Below are 19,175 nucleotides of genomic sequence, written 5' to 3'. Positions count from 1 at the left end.
ACCAAATTTTTTTTTTTCTCCCAAGCAACAGCCCTCTCTGCTGACTTACACGTGCTAAACAGACCTCTCTCTTTTTTCTCCTGTACCCCTATAAAAACTTTCTCCAAACTATCTCCGTTAATGTATATTAGGGTCGGCTCCATACCTTAAAATAGGAGTTATGTAAACTCTTAACTGGTGTTATTATCATCATCGGAATGACGACCTCATTTCCTGAAATGTCAGGATACGCTCGTCAATATCATTCGTGATAATAATAATAATAATAATAATAAGCAGGGCTTTAGCTTCTCTCTTCCTTCTGTCCTATCCTCTTTCGGTCGGCAGGCTCTTGCTTGTAATAGGGTAGTCCCTATTTTAGGCGGGGCCCGCCTAGCTTGGCGCCGGATCGCGAATGTTCCGTCTGCGTGATGGATATCGTTGATCGACCGACGGACGGATTTCAAAATTATCTTTCCATCAATGGGTACTTGCAATAACCACCGATAACTACCTTTCTACCTTGGTTAGCCTTGGAAAAATTTGATAAAGCTGTGAAACAACAAGTCTCCGGTCGCTCACAATCCAGCGCCTAAGCTTAGGCGCGGGCTCCGCTTGAAATACATAGGATTTAGGAGGTAGAGAGAAGCCCTTGCTATCCTGCTGGAAGCAACAATGTTACGGGAGAGATAGTTTGGCGAATACTGGGAACATCGCGATCCGGCGCCCAAAGCTAAGAGGCGGCCCGCCTAAAATAGGACTACCCTATTACAAGCAAGAGCCTTGCGGACCGAAAGAGGATAGGGCAGAAGAAGGAAGAGAGAAGCTAACCCCTTGGCTATTTCTGGTATCCGTCAATCCATGTTGTCACAGAGAGCAGTTTGGAGAAAAAAAAATTTTTCTTTTTCTTTTTCTTTTTTCTTTCGGATACCGGGCATACGGTGACTGACAATTGAGGATTCTCGTCTCAAGTTGCGGATCCATGGATATGATCACGTGAAGTTGCCAAAGTGAAGGATAACCATAATCGCAAATAGAGTAGATCCCAGATATCAACCTTGCGAGAGAGTTAACCCAAACATGTAATGTCCATCGCCTGGATAACTTAGTCTATGTTCTCGTAAGTGTAGATGGGGACGCCCACATCGACAAACCAAACTGAGAATTTCCCCCGTGACCTTCACATAGAGGCACTCCTCGAATTATCTGAATAATACTATTATTTGAACCTAGGAAAACCCCTTAAAAAAAAAAAAAAAAAAACCTTTGCAGCTCTAAAACCCCAACCTTGCACTGTCGGCGTCGCCTCTGTTATCGTTTGGTAATCGGATATTGTTTATCAGTTCAATCATTTATTGATATGATTTTCTAGTGGATAGTCTCCAAGTAGTGATAGGGTAGCTTGGGGTAATAGACTGGATGGGGTTTAATGGGGTACTAGAGAGAGCTTTTTAGAGTAAACAGACCACTCAGCCGCGGATAAAAAAATTAAATGTCAAAACACACGAGGAAAAAAAGTGCTTAGTTAGATAAAAAAAAAAAGAATAGAAAGTAAAAAATCTTATTCCAGCCTAGTTCGATTGGTGTGTGCAGCACGCGTATACCTTGTAAGAATGTAAGAGCTAGATCGCGGGTTTGATTTCCACCCGGGGCAGATTTAATCCTACACAGATAAGGTTCGTTCTCGGAACGGCTGGCTTTCTCCTATTCTGTCTTCCTTCTCTCTTCTATTTCGGGACGATAACACCTTAGCAGTTACAGTACCCTCTGTCAAACCTTCATTATATCTAACCTAAAAGCTTTCTAGCAAGGTACCATAAAGTACCAGGGCTTTCAGGATGCTATGACTTTCAAATCAACCCCCCACTAGTATTATAGGTTTACATAGATACCTATACCTATTTTGACTTTCTATTAGGATATTATAGGTGTTTAGATAGATAGTGTAATGATGTTTAGTGTCACTTCCGCCTTTCATGAAAGCTTTTAGTGTGAAATTTAATTTTCCATTTTACCTTGGTAGGTATCAGGTTGAGGATAGGTATCACTTTGTTCTATTTACCAAATATTATACTAATGGTGTCACCTCTATTATGACTGTTATTAGCTTAAAAGCATCCGGTATCTGTATAATATATCCTATATTTATTTCGACCTACACTATTCCCCCCTCCCTCGAAAGTTTATTTTTTTTTTTTTAAATCGAAAGGTGTCAAAAGATTTGCTTTTATTACCATAAGGTAGATGGGTCCCTAAAATAATGAATATAATGATCATTAATAGATATAGGTAATATAGTTTGTTGTTATTTACGTACATAGTTAGGTAAGTAACTATACAGATTCTTTAGATATGTACTTGGTAGGTACCTACTACATAATATACCGAACACTTTGTAGGTAAGAGGTAAGACTTGCCGAAAGGTTCACGAAATTAGGATAGCCTATACCTATCCTAACAAGCGGGGCCCGTCCCTCCGGGAATTTTTCGATCTTGGGTAAAGAAAATCAGTATTTATGTACCTACCTATTTTATTTAATATTGAGAAAGTTGTAACTCGTGATATTAACATTGTTTTCATCCACAGGGCCAAGCTATAGACTCGGAACATTTGTCCGAGTATACCGAAGAAGAAATGGAGGTCAGCTTCCTGCAAACCCGTATCAAAGGTGAGGAGTGTTATGAGTAATATTCATATTACGCCCGTCATTAACCAAAAAAAGGGGTGCTGTAGGTATATTTAATTCACTTGCAGTACCTTAAAAAAAGAAGAAACTCGTAAGGTGAGACCGTTAAAAAATGTTTCCCTCTAAAAATGTGCAAGACAAAAACATCCATCTCAGCTTCGAAAGGTCTCATAACTTATTTACATTGGTTTTCCTCAACTTAAAACGAATGAATATACTCTAGTAGAACCATATCATGTACAAAAACATTTTATAGTCGTGTTTTCAGTAGAATTTATACTTGTTTATACGTGAATCACACTTATTTTCAAAATTGGGAAATGGTTGGAAATATCCGTTTTGGGATCCCCTGATGTCAAACAAGCGGGGCCCGTCCCTCCGGGAATTTTTTGATCTTGGTTAAAGAAAATCAGTATTTATGTACCTATCTACCTATTTTATTTAATATTCAGTTTATTATTATTCTTGATTTGATTTTTTGATTTTACTTTCATGTAATGATTTAAAATCAAGACAAAAAAAAAAAAAAACTTCGTTTTAGAATTTTTAGATTAACTCTTAGATTAAGCAATCTGATTGGCTAATGGCTATAGACAGATTGGAATCAACCAATCATAGATCGCTTAACATTAACACAAGAGTCAAAGTTTACCTAAGTTGAAATTCTGCTTGCGGTCCTGGCCATTCAAGTTCTTTCTGCAAAGTAGCAATTGTTCGCAATAGGATTCTTAACATAATCCTCCTACAGCTGCATTATCAATTAGCTCGCAGCTAGTGCAGACCTTTAACCTCAGGGTGGCAAAGGTGATGAAGATGGGCTCAAATGAGATGAAAGATACTATTCATGGACGCGTACAGCCATCTTGGTTTCGTGAAAGTTTTAAAGCTAACAATATTCTAAGATAAAGCTTTACAATGAGGGAATGAATAATAGTATGTATTTCTATTTTTACGCGTACACTCGTACCTACCTACTTACAGGTTGTATGTACAATATGTACATACATTGTACAAGGTGGTTTAAACAGGTTGATTTTCATGTCATTAACTCATTAAACAACCACAGGTATTTATGAGGTAAGCCTTCAGGCCTCGAGCTTTATTCTGTCTAGCACTTTAGACGAACTAGAAGCCTGAAATTCTGTGAAACCCTAGAAACTAGAAAGTACGGTAACTTGAATTCGAGTATGATAGAAACTTTGCCGAGTATGAGATCAGGTAGGCACCTACTTGACAGAAATTGCAAAGTTAGCATGCACAATCTTGATCGTGTATCTCAATTTTATCTCTTACTAGACGGAGAGCTAGGACTTAAAATGCTACGTAGGAAGTACAGCCTTTGTATTCCAATGACCAGTTAGTAAGTAATTTATTGCCCACCTACAAGTAAATCGAAGAACACCCAGTAAGTAAATAAAAGATGATAATGTCCTCTACAAACATGGTAAGTAAGGAACCAATAATTCCGATTACTTCATTGTTGCAAAACATTATGTTAAATAAAACTATTATATGTGCACTTTGACAGCAGTTGAAAAACCAGTTTGGCATCACAGTCAAATAGTCAAATTGTTCGATTGGTGAGGTTCAGAGAGGGCGAAAGTTAACAGAAAGAGAATGACCTATAAACCCCATGGCCTGTGGGAGTTATCAGTGCATTTCCTGATCATTGATTCCTTACAAGGACTTAATCGGTAGATACCTTCTGTATTTATCATTCTATCAGCATTCTATCAGATATACGAGACCTTTTTTAGACTGTTAGGATGAATGGAAATTTCAGTCCTATTCGGTCAGGATGAACAATGGTACATAAGTTATTAGGTTGTACTTATATTGGCTTGTATTCTATTTTATTTCCTTAATAAAATTACAAGATTGTCGTACCTTGATTCACTTGATTACAGGATAGCCTATAAGTTTTTACTACATTACCTACATTGGAATGGGGGTCTTTTCTGAAAAAATCCCTATGTGCGGAGTCCAGTACCTATGTAGGACTATTGCACCCATGGCTTTTACTAAGCACGACTGAGCCACATATTAGATTTTTTATTCCTAGTTCTGGAAAATCACTCCCTCTCACCTCCATGCACTCTCATTTGAGTTAGTGAGCTGACACAATAGAGTACACTGTGGAAGCAAAACCATGTTCACCATATTGCTCATTTATCATAAAACGGGAACACAATGCAAAATATTTTATTATTGGAGAACAATATAAAAGTAACATGTGTGCACTCCACAGTTTTTGTGCTTTCACCCCAAAAATTTTGAAGCACAAATATGACAGTGTTGTTTAACACGATGACTGCCAAACGTTCGACACAAAGCTGGATATTCGTAGAACTGTGATATAATGCTTTTTAATCGGATCATTTGAAACGGATGGATAAAAAGAAGTGAATTAAAGGCGAAATAAAGTCCTAGTAGTAGTTTTTGCCAAAACTGATTTCTTTTATAAGGCTCCTAGTATGAAAATATATTGAGTACCTAAGTAGTTACAAGTACTTACTCACTCACTTACTTGGCAGAGGGAAAAATGAGGGAAATAAAGAGAAATAAAAGATATAGGTATGAGGAGGGAACGGAGAGAATGTGATGACTTTTACCCCTTTTATCTTGATGTTCCATCTGTCTGCCGCTGAACGTGTTAAAAAAAAATATATATTAATTACTGAAATGTGTCACTCACAAATATTTTGCTCTCCTATTCTTCTCCCTCTGCCATCCAATCTATGATATTAGCCTCTCCCCTTATCTCTTATTCCATGATCCATTACGAATTCGTTGAAGTCTGGAAAGTCGTTCTCTACTTGTTAGCAGAGAGCAAATTGAAAGTGAAGTCTCTAGTTGCGTTCCCAGAAACGATCTTTTATCTTGGAAAAAGCAATACTAAAAAAGACAGAAAACCAGAGAGTGAGGGAGGAGAGAGAGAGAGAGAGAGAGAGAGAGAGAGAGAGAGAGAGAGAGAAAGAGAGAGAGGAAAGGAGAGAGCAATGGGAAGATATGATGGAAAATGGAAAGGGGAGAGAGATTGAGAAGGAGAGGGAAAGGAAGGGAAAGAGAGATATGGAGGAGGGAGTACCTAAGGGATACATCTACTTAAACTTTATAAGTATGTGAATAGGTGAATTAAGAAAGAAACAAGCTGGGTCCGTCCCTCCGGGAATTTTTTAGCCCGTAGTTTATTCGATCGTGGTTAAAGAATACCTATGTACCTACCTAAATTTGAGGAGTTTTAAAAATAAAGTTCTACTTTATATTTTTTAAATACCAACTTTTTACATTTCAGAGAAGATCAAAATGGCTTTCTCACACTTGCAATTGACAAAATGTGTCTTGCAGAAGATTGCTTTCCAGCAAGTTATGATTGTCTCAGTCAAAGTTTTACCATATGCATCGCGTAAGTAAAGTTATGTAATAATTATTTTCCTGTAGGTACTATATCAATCAATTTTTGGTACAAACAACTGAGCAGAAATTACATGTTTATTCAAAGAACTATGACAATCAGTGGAATAGATGGAAAGAACTTTTACAGATCACACAGTGGAGTTTGAGAATTAACAACTTGCTTTGTCACTCTGCCAGCCACAGAGAGTATGGGTTTTCCCATCTCATGTACTCTAGAAAGAGGTCTATCTAAGATACCAAGGTGCTTCCATAGGGAAGAGAACAGAGAAATTAATTTATGAAAATTCATGCTAAACTTCACCTTCCATGAAGCTCAATGTATCAATCAAATATTAAAATTACAATACCCACTAGGTGCCTAATGGCTTTAGGTATAATTAGAATCCCTGTCCATGGGGTTGAGGACATGTCTACACAGAAATAATACAGGGGGTAATGAGAAAAAATGATATGATTTATTTGTTTTCAGGGTGTCCTAGAATTTATACTTTGTGTTTTCTCAAAAGAAAAAACACTTTATTATTGAATAACCATTAAGTAGTTACAGTTACATTTTTCTATGGTCTATGCACTCTTTGGCATTTGCATTATACAGGGTGGTCCATAAGTATGTAAAACAGGTGTCAACTTTTTTTTTTTTTTCAACAAAAACCCCCATTTTTTATTTCAGATTATGGACAGGAAAAAAACAATTCTATTTAATGTGTTACACTGACATTTTGATTGACAATTGACTAATTCAAATCACAATTTCTGGGCCACCAGCAACTATAGGTAGTTATTGGGTAGGTAATGTAGGTATACCAAAAATGTTTGTACATACTCGTATATTGATACCTATACCAACAATGCCACTCACCAATATAGGTAACACGAGTTACAAAAAAAAAAAAAAAAAAAAAATTGGTTTCCAAAAACGGGTAAAGAACAAATCCTCAAAGACACAGGATATACTGAAATAGGCACTTTTGTTCTGCTTGGAAGTTGAAGAAGAAACAATTAGACACACTCATGAAGATGATGATGGCAATTAATAACTTGGTACTTTATTCAATGGAGGAGCAATTAAACATTCACTACACACAATACAAGGTTTTTGATCCATTCAGTTAACTCCAGAGCCTATGTTTTACCCATAAACTAAAGTTCAATGTGAAAGTCATAAATTACCAACAAAAACTTCAAGTAACATAAATTCCATTTGTACTAGGCAGGTATAATTCACAATGGTTAAGAGAATAATGGATTTGTGAAACATTTGCTCTGTGACATTACCTGGAATTATTTTTTTCTATGACATAGCTTTCAGCCATTGGATTAGGTATAGGTGCTGCCTACAGAGTTTTATGATTTTCATAGTAATAAAGGTACATAGGGACCAGAGAATGATGATGTCATAGCAAGCTATTTAAGCCAAACTACCAAGTGTTGTCAATAAAGAGTAGGTACATATATAGTTTATGCAAGAAGAGGAACTTGGCCTGATGCAGAATACAGGTATTCTGTAGTGCTACACAATCACATAAAGTACTTTCCCATTAGATTTAATTTATTGAGATAATAAAGTCCAAAACAAAGAGACAGAGAAGGAGTGTGACTGTGATAAATGGGGATGAAAGATGAAGAAAATAATGTATGGATATTGGAATATTGGATCTATTTTGTTAGGAGTGCAAGGTTGTGGGAACATAGTGGACAACCAGCCTAAACTTTGAACTTGGCTAGAAAGAACTTGTGCCTTTGACTACATACCTTTTTCTAAGTCTACATACCGTTGACTTTTTCTAGAGAAGTAGGTACTGAAATAAAATAATAGTAGGCTTACCTGACTGATTTTTCACCAAGTACTTAGGTAGGTAAAGTACAAAAGTCTTCAGATAAAAATGTCACCACTTCAAAGTCCAGATGATCATGCAACCATGATCACATGTAGGAGATTGACATTAGACGAGTCTTTTCAACGGGTAAATTAATGAAAATTCGTTTCAAAAGGGAAAATAGAAACACTAGTATTTAATTAAAATCATTGAGATAATAATTTTATTTTAATCAAAAGGATGAACCACCTTAGACTTCAGATAAAAAACAAAAAACTGATTGAAGAATGAAGATTTTTTAAAAACTGTTTACATTTTTTTATAATTTCCCCCCCCATTTTTCCCCTCCATTAGGCCATCCATTTTGAAGCATGCGCTAAAAACAAGAACGCTTCCATTTTTTGTGCTGTGGGAAAAAAATCAAAGGGAAATCGCAAGAATCGTTTACTTCTTTTTTCCAACATTTAAAACTTATTAGGTATGTATTTTATTTTTTAAAGGTCTTGTGGCCTCAAAATACCCTTATTTTTAGAAAAAGATAAAATCCATTGATACAGCAACCCTCGGAAGTCAAATAATAAATAAACACAAAAAAAGTAAAAACTCGTTTGAGTTCCCTCGTTTCTGTGAACGGACCTTAAAGACTTCGTTATCGATAGTTGATATCGAATAATCGAATCGAACTTCGATAAAATCGATCTCTAGAAAATATAAAAAAAAAAAAAAAAAAAAAAAAAAAAAAAAAAAAATTTAAAATTTTCAAATAAAAAAAAAAAACTTTTTTTTTTTAAAAAAGGAAAAAAAAAAAAACAAACAAAATATTCAAAATTTGCAATTAAAAAAAAAAATCTGATTTATCTGATAAGAGTGATGAACTGTAGTGATAAGAGGTGTAACATTTTGCAATCTCAAAACAGACCCCACAAGCTGCTATCAAAGTTAAATTGATCAGAGGCAGAGGAAATAAGTAGTTCTTATTCACCGTTATAAAGAAGAAAATCAGAATAATCAGTTTATCAGAGAAAACAAATCCATTTTGGTAAGTTTTAAAGTTGATTATTTGGGAAACTTTTAGGTATGGAAATAAACTACTTACTTCAGTGCAATAGTCCTAAATTAAAATGGATGCGGGACATAAGGGATCAGGAAGAGACCACCTTAACATAATAATAATACCTACTTACTTGTACAAAAGCTCTCTCGAGACACTAGCTGTACATACATACCTATTTCTCTGAATCTCATGTTTTTAGTCCGTCCTTCCTTTATTATTACAATAGTAATAAAAAAAGGTTTAAGGGACAGACTATTGTATTTGCTTCGGTGTCTGTCTGTCAGTCTGTCCCCATAGAAGGACTTATCCAAACCTGGTTGACCTATATATCAAATTAAAGGTCTTTTTAACAGGATCACAGAAAAACCAAAAAAAACTGATTTTGGGGGGATTTTTTTCACATTTTCTCACACAAATGAGCTCTGATCTCAAAATTTGTCGTGACGACCTATGAACTCAAAGCAAGAAAGTTTTAGATAACACTTCAGTCGATCATTTAAGACTGGTTTCAGCGTCATCTATGTTAAGTTACGCCGAGCAAGGCCAATAAATGGATGAGTGATTTAAACATTATATTGGTAATCACATATTAAGAAACATTAAAAGGAAGAATGGGCTCTAGTCTTGATTTTAAATCATTACATGAAAGAAAAATAAAAATTCAAATCTATAATAATAAAAATAAACTGAATATTAAACAAATTAGGTAGGTACATAGGTATTTCTTTAACCACGATCAAATAAACAACAGGCTAAAAAATTCCCGGAGGGACAGACCCAACTTGTTAAAATATTTACATATAGACACAACCTCTCCATGGACAGCAAAATAAGTAGGTACCTACCTACAATCATGATACAATCTCAACCACCTACACCAATTTATCCATGTTTTTTTAAAAAATAATAATAATCTTTTCAATTTGATTTTAATGTGACATGTCTGTTTGAGTTGTATGCTGGGTGCTGGGTCATATGGCAACCCAGATGCTGGGCAGCTCATCAATAAATTATTGATTGTTTCTCTCTGCCCTAAAACTGTCATTTTGAAAAATATTTAAAGACCATAAGCAACTACTATGGTTGAGTAGGTATCACACTGCACACTGGGTTAGCCAGAGATTCTGGTCTTGATTTCCTACAGGGGTTTTTTTTTTTTTGTTTTTTTGGCTCTGTGCTTGAATTTTGAGTGCATTATGAAGATTGAAGACAATTGAGTATCTGGGTGGTTTAAAATAAGTAATGATCAATGACAGCTGTGTAAAAAGGTTGATGATAAATGGGAAACAACAGTAAAGAAGGTAATTCTTAGTAATTCTGTGATACCCACATAAAACTATAAAGAGGCTCTCTGCTTTGCCACAAATAATTCCTAAAGAGTTTTTTTTTTTTTTTTTTTTAATTAATTTAATTTGAGGAGTTTTAAAAATAAAGTTCTACTTTATATTTTTTAAATACCAACTTTTTACATTTCAGAGAAGATCAAAATGGCTTTCTCACACTTGCAATTGACAAAATGTGTCTTGCAGAAGATTGCTTTCCAGCAAGTTATGATTGTCTCAGTCAAAGTTTTACCATATGCATCGCGTAAGTAAAGTTATGTAATAATTATTTTCCTGTAGGTACTATATCAATCAATTTTTGGTACAAACAACTGAGCAGAAATTACATGTTTATTCAAAGAACTATGACAATCAGTGGAATAGATGGAAAGAACTTTTACAGATCACACAGTGGAGTTTGAGAATTAACAACTTGCTTTGTCACTCTGCCAGCCACAGAGAGTATGGGTTTTCCCATCTCATGTACTCTAGAAAGAGGTCTATCTAAGATACCAAGGTGCTTCCATAGGGAAGAGAACAGAGAAATTAATTTATGAAAATTCATGCTAAACTTCACCTTCCATGAAGCTCAATGTATCAATCAAATATTAAAATTACAATACCCACTAGGTGCCTAATGGCTTTAGGTATAATTAGAATCCCTGTCCATGGGGTTGAGGACATGTCTACACAGAAATAATACAGGGGGTAATGAGAAAAAATGATATGATTTATTTGTTTTCAGGGTGTCCTAGAATTTATACTTTGTGTTTTCTCAAAAGAAAAAACACTTTATTATTGAATAACCATTAAGTAGTTACAGTTACATTTTTCTATGGTCTATGCACTCTTTGGCATTTGCATTATACAGGGTGGTCCATAAGTATGTAAAACAGGTGTCAACTTTTTTTTTTTTTTCAACAAAAACCCCCATCATTAATTTTAAAAACATCACACATAAAATATGTTGTCGCCTGTGGAGCAGAGCTTATGAGAGGTGAGGGTATCTCGACAAAATTATGCTAATGAATACAACACGTCTGTGTGTCTTGATGTCTTGGAACTTGGCAAACTCCCTGATATACTCAATATTCGTTCAGTGTTAGTTTTGCATCTGGTTGTGGTATGTGGTTGCTCCTTTGGAATTGTTTCTGTTCTGCTTCATTAAATATTTCGTGTTGGTAAGTTATCCTCATCCTATTTTGTTTCTTCGTTCTGAGGTGTTTTCATTTCTCCTAGGAATTAAATAAAAGGGAATTTCTCAAACGGAAATAGCTGGGTATCTGGAAATGCTTGCGTTCTCGGGATTATTGTTCTGTTTTGGGTTTCGAACCAGAGACCGTCTGCATGCAGAGTCAACGTCCCGTACGCCAGTGGTCCAGGGTCTGGTTTATTAGTTCGACCCATGCATCAATCAGTGTCTTAGCGTTGAGAATGGAAATTAGAATATTCATATTAAGAATTACCCAACTGTTATCTTTATTTGTACATGTCCGTGGATTTCATTTTTTTATTTTTAAGAGATACCTTACCTAATTAATTATCTTACATATATGTACCTCGCACCTAATTATCTTACGTACCTACCCCATAATTATAAATTAACTCGAGAGCACAAGACCCCCCTCTCAGGGAGATTATCTTTTCTACTTCACGTTCGGTGTCTACAACTCTACAGTCATTGATAATAATGTTACACCTAAAGTAATAAAAAAAATAAGACTGTTTTATCGAGACGTTCATTGTTTAATTCTTAACGAGTAGGTAAATTAGTGCATGTTTTGTGTAAGGAATTCTGAGTTGGGTGTAGTTCCGTGTGCTTTTGCTAGTACCATTAAATCTATACAGTAGAAATCACTGTATTGTTTTGTACAGATAATTGAGAAATCACATTGAGTAGAAATCAGTTTAGTGTGTTATCTTTGCTGCTTATTTCAATAACTATTAAGTATCTATTATTTCATTACATAAAACAACGCGAATAATGCTATCATAAAATCGTTACCTTGACTTTGACAATGAAAATCGTGAAAATCGTAAAATTGGCGTTTAAAGAGTATTAATTTCGTGTAGTATTGATTCATGAAATCGGTACAATAAACAGTATCGCATGCGTGTATCTATACAAAACCAGTCATACCTATTGTACAAAAATTTTATTAATAAAATAAATATATAGCTACACAAATGAAGTTATCAAATGGTAAGTAGTAAATACGAATTTAGTGCAGCTGAGATTTTAGATAGCACGACCAGAGTTACCCTTCCTTGTACAGAAAGAAGGGGGACGTAGTATCGATCAATAAATTGGGTTCACTGATGTCTGAGAAGTATCAAAAGATTACTAAAAATTTCATCAGTCACCTGTTTATGATAGATAGCGTGCACATTTCACTTTTCACCTGTGGAGCGTTATTATAGGTATAGGTTACCTACAAGACTAATTGATTTGCTGTAATGTATACTGTTTGTCTAGGTCTAGGGACTCTAGGGTCTAGGCCTAGGTTAGACATACAAAGATAGGGAAGACTTGTAGCGCTATTGTAAAATTTACCTTGTGGACAACATTAATAACCACCCCAGAACCACATGAATTACGGCAAATCCCCCCTTCCAAGCTGGTTTGAAAGCGAAAAATTCGACATAAAAAGCCCCCGCCGCGGCGCCCCTGAATCAGAACTTAAAATCTGAAAATTGACCATGTAACCTACTAATCCTACTATCAATGGAATCCTCTTGACCAAACAAGGGGAATTAAAAGTGAACCATTCCTTATGTCATTCCTCGTTTGGAATTTGGTTTTAAAATTCCTCAATCCCTCGCCCACTATCATGTGGAATATTGTTGCTATTGTTATGCCCAGTAGGTACCAGTAGGTATACTACTAGCTATATTTGTAAATAGAGATTTCACCAGGTGCATGCAGAGTTTTAGTTTCATGTTGACAGTGAAAGTGTAAACATCGATTTAAATATTTCAATGTGTAGCTCGTCTGCCTTGTAAGTCCTAGATCGCGAGTTCTATTCCCGCCCGGGGCGGATTTTATCCTAAACAGATAAGGTTCGTTCTCGGAATGGCTGGCTTTCTCCTTTCCTGTCTTCCCCCTTCGCTTTCGGGAAGATGAGACCTTAGCAGTTACAGTTCCCTCTATCAAACTTCTTTTTAAAATAATAATAATAATGATAATGGGAAAAAAATATAGGTAAATAAATCAAATAAGAAAAGTCATGTGTCTTCGGGAAGTTACTCTTCGATTTTTCATTTTATTTCAGAATTCACTTCAAGAAACATAATGAGTACCCCTACCCTGCTCTGCAACTCTTCCCTCAACATACCTCAAATCAAGATGTACGATTTTGAGAAGCACTTGAAAAACAAAACTGTCGTAATTGACGTTAGAGAACCTCACGAGTTACAACAGATTGGCCAAATACCCGACACTTTCAATATCCCACGTGAGTATGTAAATGCCTTTACGATTCTGCGAAAATTATGCTATGGTTCCTAAAGTCATTTTCTCACTCCAAGCACACAAAAAAGTCAATTTTTCTGCTTAAGAATTTCCAAGTGCAAAGTCGAGAATGAGACGTGTACTGATCTACTGATACTAAAAGGGTCAAGGCCATAACCTTATCGAATGTTTGGCCATGAAGTAGAGGCTTCTTGGGTCACCTTTGTAAGTATAGATGGATTAGCTGGGCAACTAATCTTCTTGAGGGCTATATTCTATTTTAACAACAATGACGACACCAACAACAAATTTGGAGAGGACATTTCCGAAAAGATTGGTTCAACAATTTCGGAGATATACACGTTAAAAGTTAAATGAATTGAATAAAAGAATTCAAATTTAATAAAATCTCGCCTCGATGTGCTTGACTTTCCAGTCGGAGAGGTAGACCAAGCGTTCCAGTTACCAGCTGATGTGTTTGAACGGAAGTACAACTTTTCGAAACCAGCGCCAGACCAAAGTCTAGTCCTCACCTGTCGGTCTGGAAGACGAAGCAATATTGCCTGTGAGATTTTAACCAAACTAGGATATGACAAGTAAGTGTTCCCTCTGCCTCCTCTCTTCCATTTAACCAGTGGCCTCCTCTCTTCCGTTTTGGGGTATACGTTTTTGGGGGGGCCCTCCGCAAGGTTTGGCCTGGGGGCCTCCTCGGTCAATAGATTGACGGGGGGATGCTCCAATTCATTAGCATTTGGGCCCCCTTGCGGGGCGCTTAAATGCCCAGGACCTCTCACGCCGTGGGTAGGGTGTGTTACGCCATATACGTCAGTACCTACGTTTCACCCTGGGCTAATACATAGGAGCTTTAGATACTCTGAAGATCATATCCGTTCAGTGCTTTGTGTTACTCCAAGCACGATTAATTATTTTATTGCTTTTTTTGGTCTTTTTCCAGCGTTATGAACTTCTCCGAGGGATGGTTAGGTTGGGAAGAAAAACTCAAACAGCAGCAGCAACAAACGCAATGAAGCTAAACAACGTATGAACTCGTATATCCAAAGAACCATAGTATGTCCTTTGAGGGACTGAAGAATCATAGTATGCCCTGTGAGGGACTGAACTGACTGAAGAACTATGAAATGTCCAGAATCTAAAGGAAGGACTATCTGGAGATTGAAGCTGGACCAACAAATAGTACACCTTGAAATTCCAGATTGGATTCTCAAAATTTGCACTCCGATTTTAATTCAAAATGACTGGTATATTTTGGCAAATAATTGAAGAGGTTACTTTCTGGTGCTTTCATGCAGTCTCAACATCGAATTGGGGGTAGTGTGTCTCCTCTTGACAATCTGATGGGGGTCATACTAAGAAATGTGCAATGTTGGGCATGTTATGACACTGCAATAGCCCCTTTTTAAGTGCTTTAACAAATGCAGTATTCTTTGAAGTAGTCAAAAAGAATAACACTCATTTAAATAGAATAGAATTATATTACACGTAACTGGAATTATTGTAAGGTACTTATGAGGATTGTACAAAAGAATGAACAGAAACTGTGTAAGGATTGCAATGTGTGGGTAATAGGTAGGTACAATGTATTAAAATTTTAGAGAGTAAATAATAAATCGAATTGAATTTCATATGAAGTTTTCTCTATGATCAAAAATATTGTTTGATAATTTCCATCTCTAAAACCCTAGGATTATGTGCTAAAGAAATTTACAAGTCGGTAACATAGATACATGTGAAATAATCCAGGTGGTCCAGGTACCGATTTGACTGAATCTTTCAGTTCATGAGACCTTTTTCCTCACACCTGCGGCGGGTTCGATTCCCGTCATGGACGAACTTCGGTGTTTGATAGATGGAACTGTACCATCTATCAAACCTCTTCAAAATCGTCCTCATACCTGTGGGTTTAGTCTTTATTTTTCGCCAGCTTACTCGACACCATTTCTTTGAACTGCGTCAGGATTCTGTTCTCTCGCTTCTGTCGTTCTTCCTTGCTGAACATGGCCAGTGCTCGCTTCTCATCAGCCGAGTAGATTTGATTTTCCTTACGAATTCGCACAGCCTCCATACGCCGATGTCTGAAAAACAACAGTCATGATGATCAATCAAATCATGAATTCTTTGTGGTAAAGCAGAGAGCTTCTTCACAACTTTTATGGGTATCTCAGCATTACCAAGTGCCTCTTTTACCATTTATTCTCATCTACTCGTATCATCATTTTACACTGGTAATGCCGCTGCTGGTCGATTTAAGTAGCTACTCAATTGTCCTCGCGAGACTAAGTGCACCCCGAAATCTAAGCACACAGCCGAAAAAACTTCGACTTCGCCAGGAATCAAACCCGGGACCTCCGACGTGCAAGTCTAGTGTGTTACCCACTCGGCAACGGAGGTTGCTACTAAGCAACAAAACCTTCTAAGGTTGGTAGAATTCAAAGAGAAACACGTGTTTCACTAGTGTGCATTGCGCCTAAGAAACAAAACCATTACTAAGATAGGTAGAATTCAAACAGTGGCCCACTCAGCACTTACCTGCTTCCACTCATGACATATCCCACCGCCTCGTACCGCTCGATCTCATCCGAAGTCAATCCGATTTCTCCTCTCCTCGGAATTCTCTTCCCCTCCGCTACATAAGCGGCCATAGCAGCTCCTTCTCCCGGGAGAAGTGCTTTGCCGTAGTCTTTCTGTGTGAGGGTCACATGCTGTTTGGGGGCGGGACCCACAGTATCCCGATCGGAATTATCACTGTCTGAAGAATGAGACGAGTCTGAACTTTTCACGGCTGTAAAAAAGTTGAAATAGACAACATTTATAAAAATGATGTAAAAACAACTAATAGGCCACCGAAATGTCACTTTGAGAAAAGAAAAAATTGTGTTCGTCACTGCAAGTACTACTGTTAAGGTTTTTAGTGACAGGGGTTACTCTCCATTTGGCCTCCTACTCATTAACCTCACCCATCCTGAGTGGGGTTGGGAAAAGCCAGCTGCACATAATTACTCATCAAGATAACAACCGTGCTCAATCTTGCTTAACTCCAGCGAATTATTGGGAACTAGTGCATTCCCTATGCACTACAGGTACACACATACCTGATTTATCTACCCATTCATCTTCCGAACTACTACTAGAATCACTGCTGCTACTGCTTGAGTATTTCTTCTTTTTTCTCTTCTTACTCTTTTTTGATTTCTTCTTTTTGTCCTTTTTGTGCTTCTGAAAATCAATAATAAAGTAAATAACTTAAAATAATTTAGTTGCCTTGTTTTGAACATACATTTGAAGTGTATTCTTGGACTTCTTTAATGACTGGTTATTCTTGTTGAAAGGATATTAATTACGTACTTACCTTCTTCTTAGATTTCTTGGAACTTTCATCTCCAGATGTAGGGGAAGCTTTTCTTCCACTTGGCAGAACACTGAACAGTTCATTGTCTAACCTGGAAAATGTAAATACACATTTAATAAATTTCATGTTGGTAATTCTATTTTATTTATTATTATTATTATTATTTTTTGCAGAGAGGGTTGTTTCATGATAATATATGTGCATGTAAATCACAAGTAACCTAAGGCAAGGCCAAGGCTACAGAAATTTATGAATCAACCACTTTCAGAAACCTTTTCAAAGAAAGCTCAAAATGGTTCATACCCACATGTTACTCAGGAGGTTAACTTCCACCCAGAGTCTAACAAGTTATTACTACACAATAACAGTCTAAATTTCAAGCAAATATACTTACTTATCTAAATGGGTTGGTGACTTTCCCCATACATGAGGAACTCCTGATAGTCCAATTCTTTCTCTTTCTTTTCTCCTCTTCTCCATGAAAGCTGCATCTTTAGTATCATTATCGGAAACAAATGATCTACTTCGGTCAAATGATGGAAACCCGGACTTCTTGGCTTCATGATATTTGTCATGTGCCCATCGATCATCATCAATTTTGGGATGAGGTGCCTGGAAGTTGTCATAACCATCATTCTGACTGTGACTTCTGCTAGAACTTTGACCTCTATCTTGATGCCTGGGAAAACCATTAGGTTTAGCAAAGACATGCTCATCCACATCTTTTTTTCTACCATGTGAATCTAACATTTCTTTATTCTTTCTTTCCTTTTCTCTTTGATTATGATGGGAATTTTGATCACGTCTTGCAGGAGAATGCCTGCCATGTTTATTCTTTTCATAAGGAGATGGAGAACACTTTCTTTTGTGCTTATTTTTGTCAAATTTATTGTCATCTTCATCAGAAGAATTTGCTTCTTTCCTCATTGACTTCTTGGATTTCTTGTGAACATCTGATTCAATGTAATGTCTGGAGGATGAATCTTCATCTCTGTGAGACCTATGTTTTTCATTTGAGTCTTTTTGTTGTCTGTCCCTTCTTTCTTCATGTTTCGATGCTCTTTTCATCAATTTACTTGATTGGTTTTTCCTATCATCTTCTGAATCTGAGCTATCTGATTCTTCAGTAGAATGTTTCCTGCTTCTTGAACTACTTTTTGTTTTATCCGTTTTGTGAGACTTTTTGTGGGATGAAGATCTGTGACTTTCTTTGATTTTGGCTTTGGATGAACTATTGTGTGAGTCATCTTCACTTGAACTATCAGAAGAAGACTCAGAGTGGTCTCTTTTCTTCTTTTTATGGGATCTTTTGTGACTTGACCTTGTTGGACTCATGATTTGGTAGGTATCCTTTGAAATAAAATAAAATGTCAATAATTATTGGAATTAAATAATGCAGTACTTATTTGAGACTGATGAATGGTTTCTCAATTGGGCTTATTAGTGGGATCTGTGGAGTCTACTGAATGGATTAGACCAAATCAGATGTCTGAGTTTCCTGAGCCATTTGTAATTGAATGGTGTAACTACAAAACAATGGGTTCTATAAAGGAGTTTGGAGGTTGTGTAAATCTAACCACTTGTTTAAGTAACCTCAGGGGCCCATTCCACTCTAAACATCTAAACTACACTACTACTATAGAAAAATCCCAGATTTGTAACTAATGCAGGACAATTTGTTTCTTCCTACTAACAAGTATACGTTGATGTCTAGATAATAGGGATCCTACGTTTCATGCTGATTGGGACTTTTTTCAGAGTTTCAATTAAACTTACCTGTTTTTTTCACATGAAATATTTTGTTCGATATAATTTAACAAAGCCCATTTGAATTAAACACAGAGATAAGTAGATAAATTAAATAATTTAAAATCGAAATCACAAACACGGAAAACGTCGTTCATTTTCACTGAAAGGAAATAAAGTTTGAAGTTTGTTTACATCTTGGAGGACCAACACCAAAGTAGGGGAAATCAAAATATCATGAATGAAGAAATATTTTGAGAAATTACTGGGCGGGATTTTTTCTGTGATGAAAAAAATCCCAGAAGATTGGTATAAAGTCCCACGAGGGAATTACC

The 19,175-nt window shown here is 36.3% G+C and overlaps 2 protein-coding genes across 7 annotated transcripts; one reads left to right on the top strand and one right to left on the bottom strand.

Annotated features, from left to right (window-relative positions):
- The first annotated feature begins 5,950 nt into the window (after positions 1–5,950).
- On the top strand, positions 5,951–15,308 carry LOC103511921 (putative thiosulfate sulfurtransferase, mitochondrial). 6 transcript variants are annotated; one of them, XM_017445302.2, is made up of 5 exons: positions 5,951–6,072; positions 6,754–6,857; positions 13,549–13,731; positions 14,164–14,323; positions 14,683–15,308. In XM_017445302.2, exons 3-5 carry the CDS (start codon positions 13,569–13,571, stop codon positions 14,753–14,755), a joined length of 396 nt encoding a protein of 131 aa, XP_017300791.1. In that variant the 5' UTR covers positions 5,951–6,072; positions 6,754–6,857; positions 13,549–13,568; the 3' UTR covers positions 14,756–15,308. The 6 variants fall into 6 exon arrangements, with proteins under 6 accessions (XP_017300791.1, XP_008474903.1, XP_008474895.1 ...); XM_008476681.2 differs by having other exon boundaries at positions 6,754–6,868; XM_008476673.3 differs by lacking the exons at positions 5,951–6,072; positions 6,754–6,857 and adding exons at positions 8,709–8,936; positions 10,430–10,541.
- Positions 15,306–19,008, bottom strand: LOC103511912 (NF-kappa-B-activating protein-like). The gene is made up of 6 exons (XM_008476659.3): positions 18,871–19,008; positions 17,489–18,444; positions 17,095–17,185; positions 16,838–16,961; positions 16,275–16,527; positions 15,306–15,820 (listed from the first exon to the last, which is right to left on the bottom strand). Exons 2-6 carry the CDS (start codon positions 18,427–18,429, stop codon positions 15,649–15,651), a joined length of 1,581 nt encoding a protein of 526 aa, XP_008474881.1. The 5' UTR covers positions 18,430–18,444; positions 18,871–19,008; the 3' UTR covers positions 15,306–15,648.
- Positions 19,009–19,175: the final 167 nt, after the last annotated feature.

The sequence above is a fragment of the Diaphorina citri genome, unplaced genomic scaffold (genome assembly GCF_000475195.1).
Source record: "Diaphorina citri unplaced genomic scaffold, Diaci psyllid genome assembly version 1.1 scaffold35, whole genome shotgun sequence".
NCBI lineage: Eukaryota > Metazoa > Arthropoda > Insecta > Hemiptera > Psyllidae > Diaphorina > Diaphorina citri.
Note: the sequence above shows the minus strand (reverse complement) of the source record. Positions and strands in the feature narration are given on the sequence as shown.

Coding starts and splice junctions, on each gene's coding strand:
- LOC103511921 (XM_008476673.3), top strand. CDS start 10,442: ATGGCTTTCTCACACTTGCAATTGACAAAATGTGTCTTGCAGAAGATT. Junction 13,732..14,163: donor CGACACTTTCAATATCCCAC/GTGAGTATGTAA, acceptor TTGACTTTCCAG/TCGGAGAGGTAGACCAAGCG. Junction 14,324..14,682: donor ACCAAACTAGGATATGACAA/GTAAGTGTTCCC, acceptor GTCTTTTTCCAG/CGTTATGAACTTCTCCGAGG.
- LOC103511912 (XM_008476659.3), bottom strand. CDS start 18,429: ATGAGTCCAACAAGGTCAAGTCACAAAAGATCCCATAAAAAGAAGAAA. Junction 17,186..17,488: donor TCACCAACCCATTTAGATAA/GTAAGTATATTT, acceptor TACATTTTCCAG/GTTAGACAATGAACTGTTCA. Junction 16,528..16,837: donor TGAATGGGTAGATAAATCAG/GTATGTGTGTAC, acceptor ACTTTTTTACAG/CCGTGAAAAGTTCAGACTCG.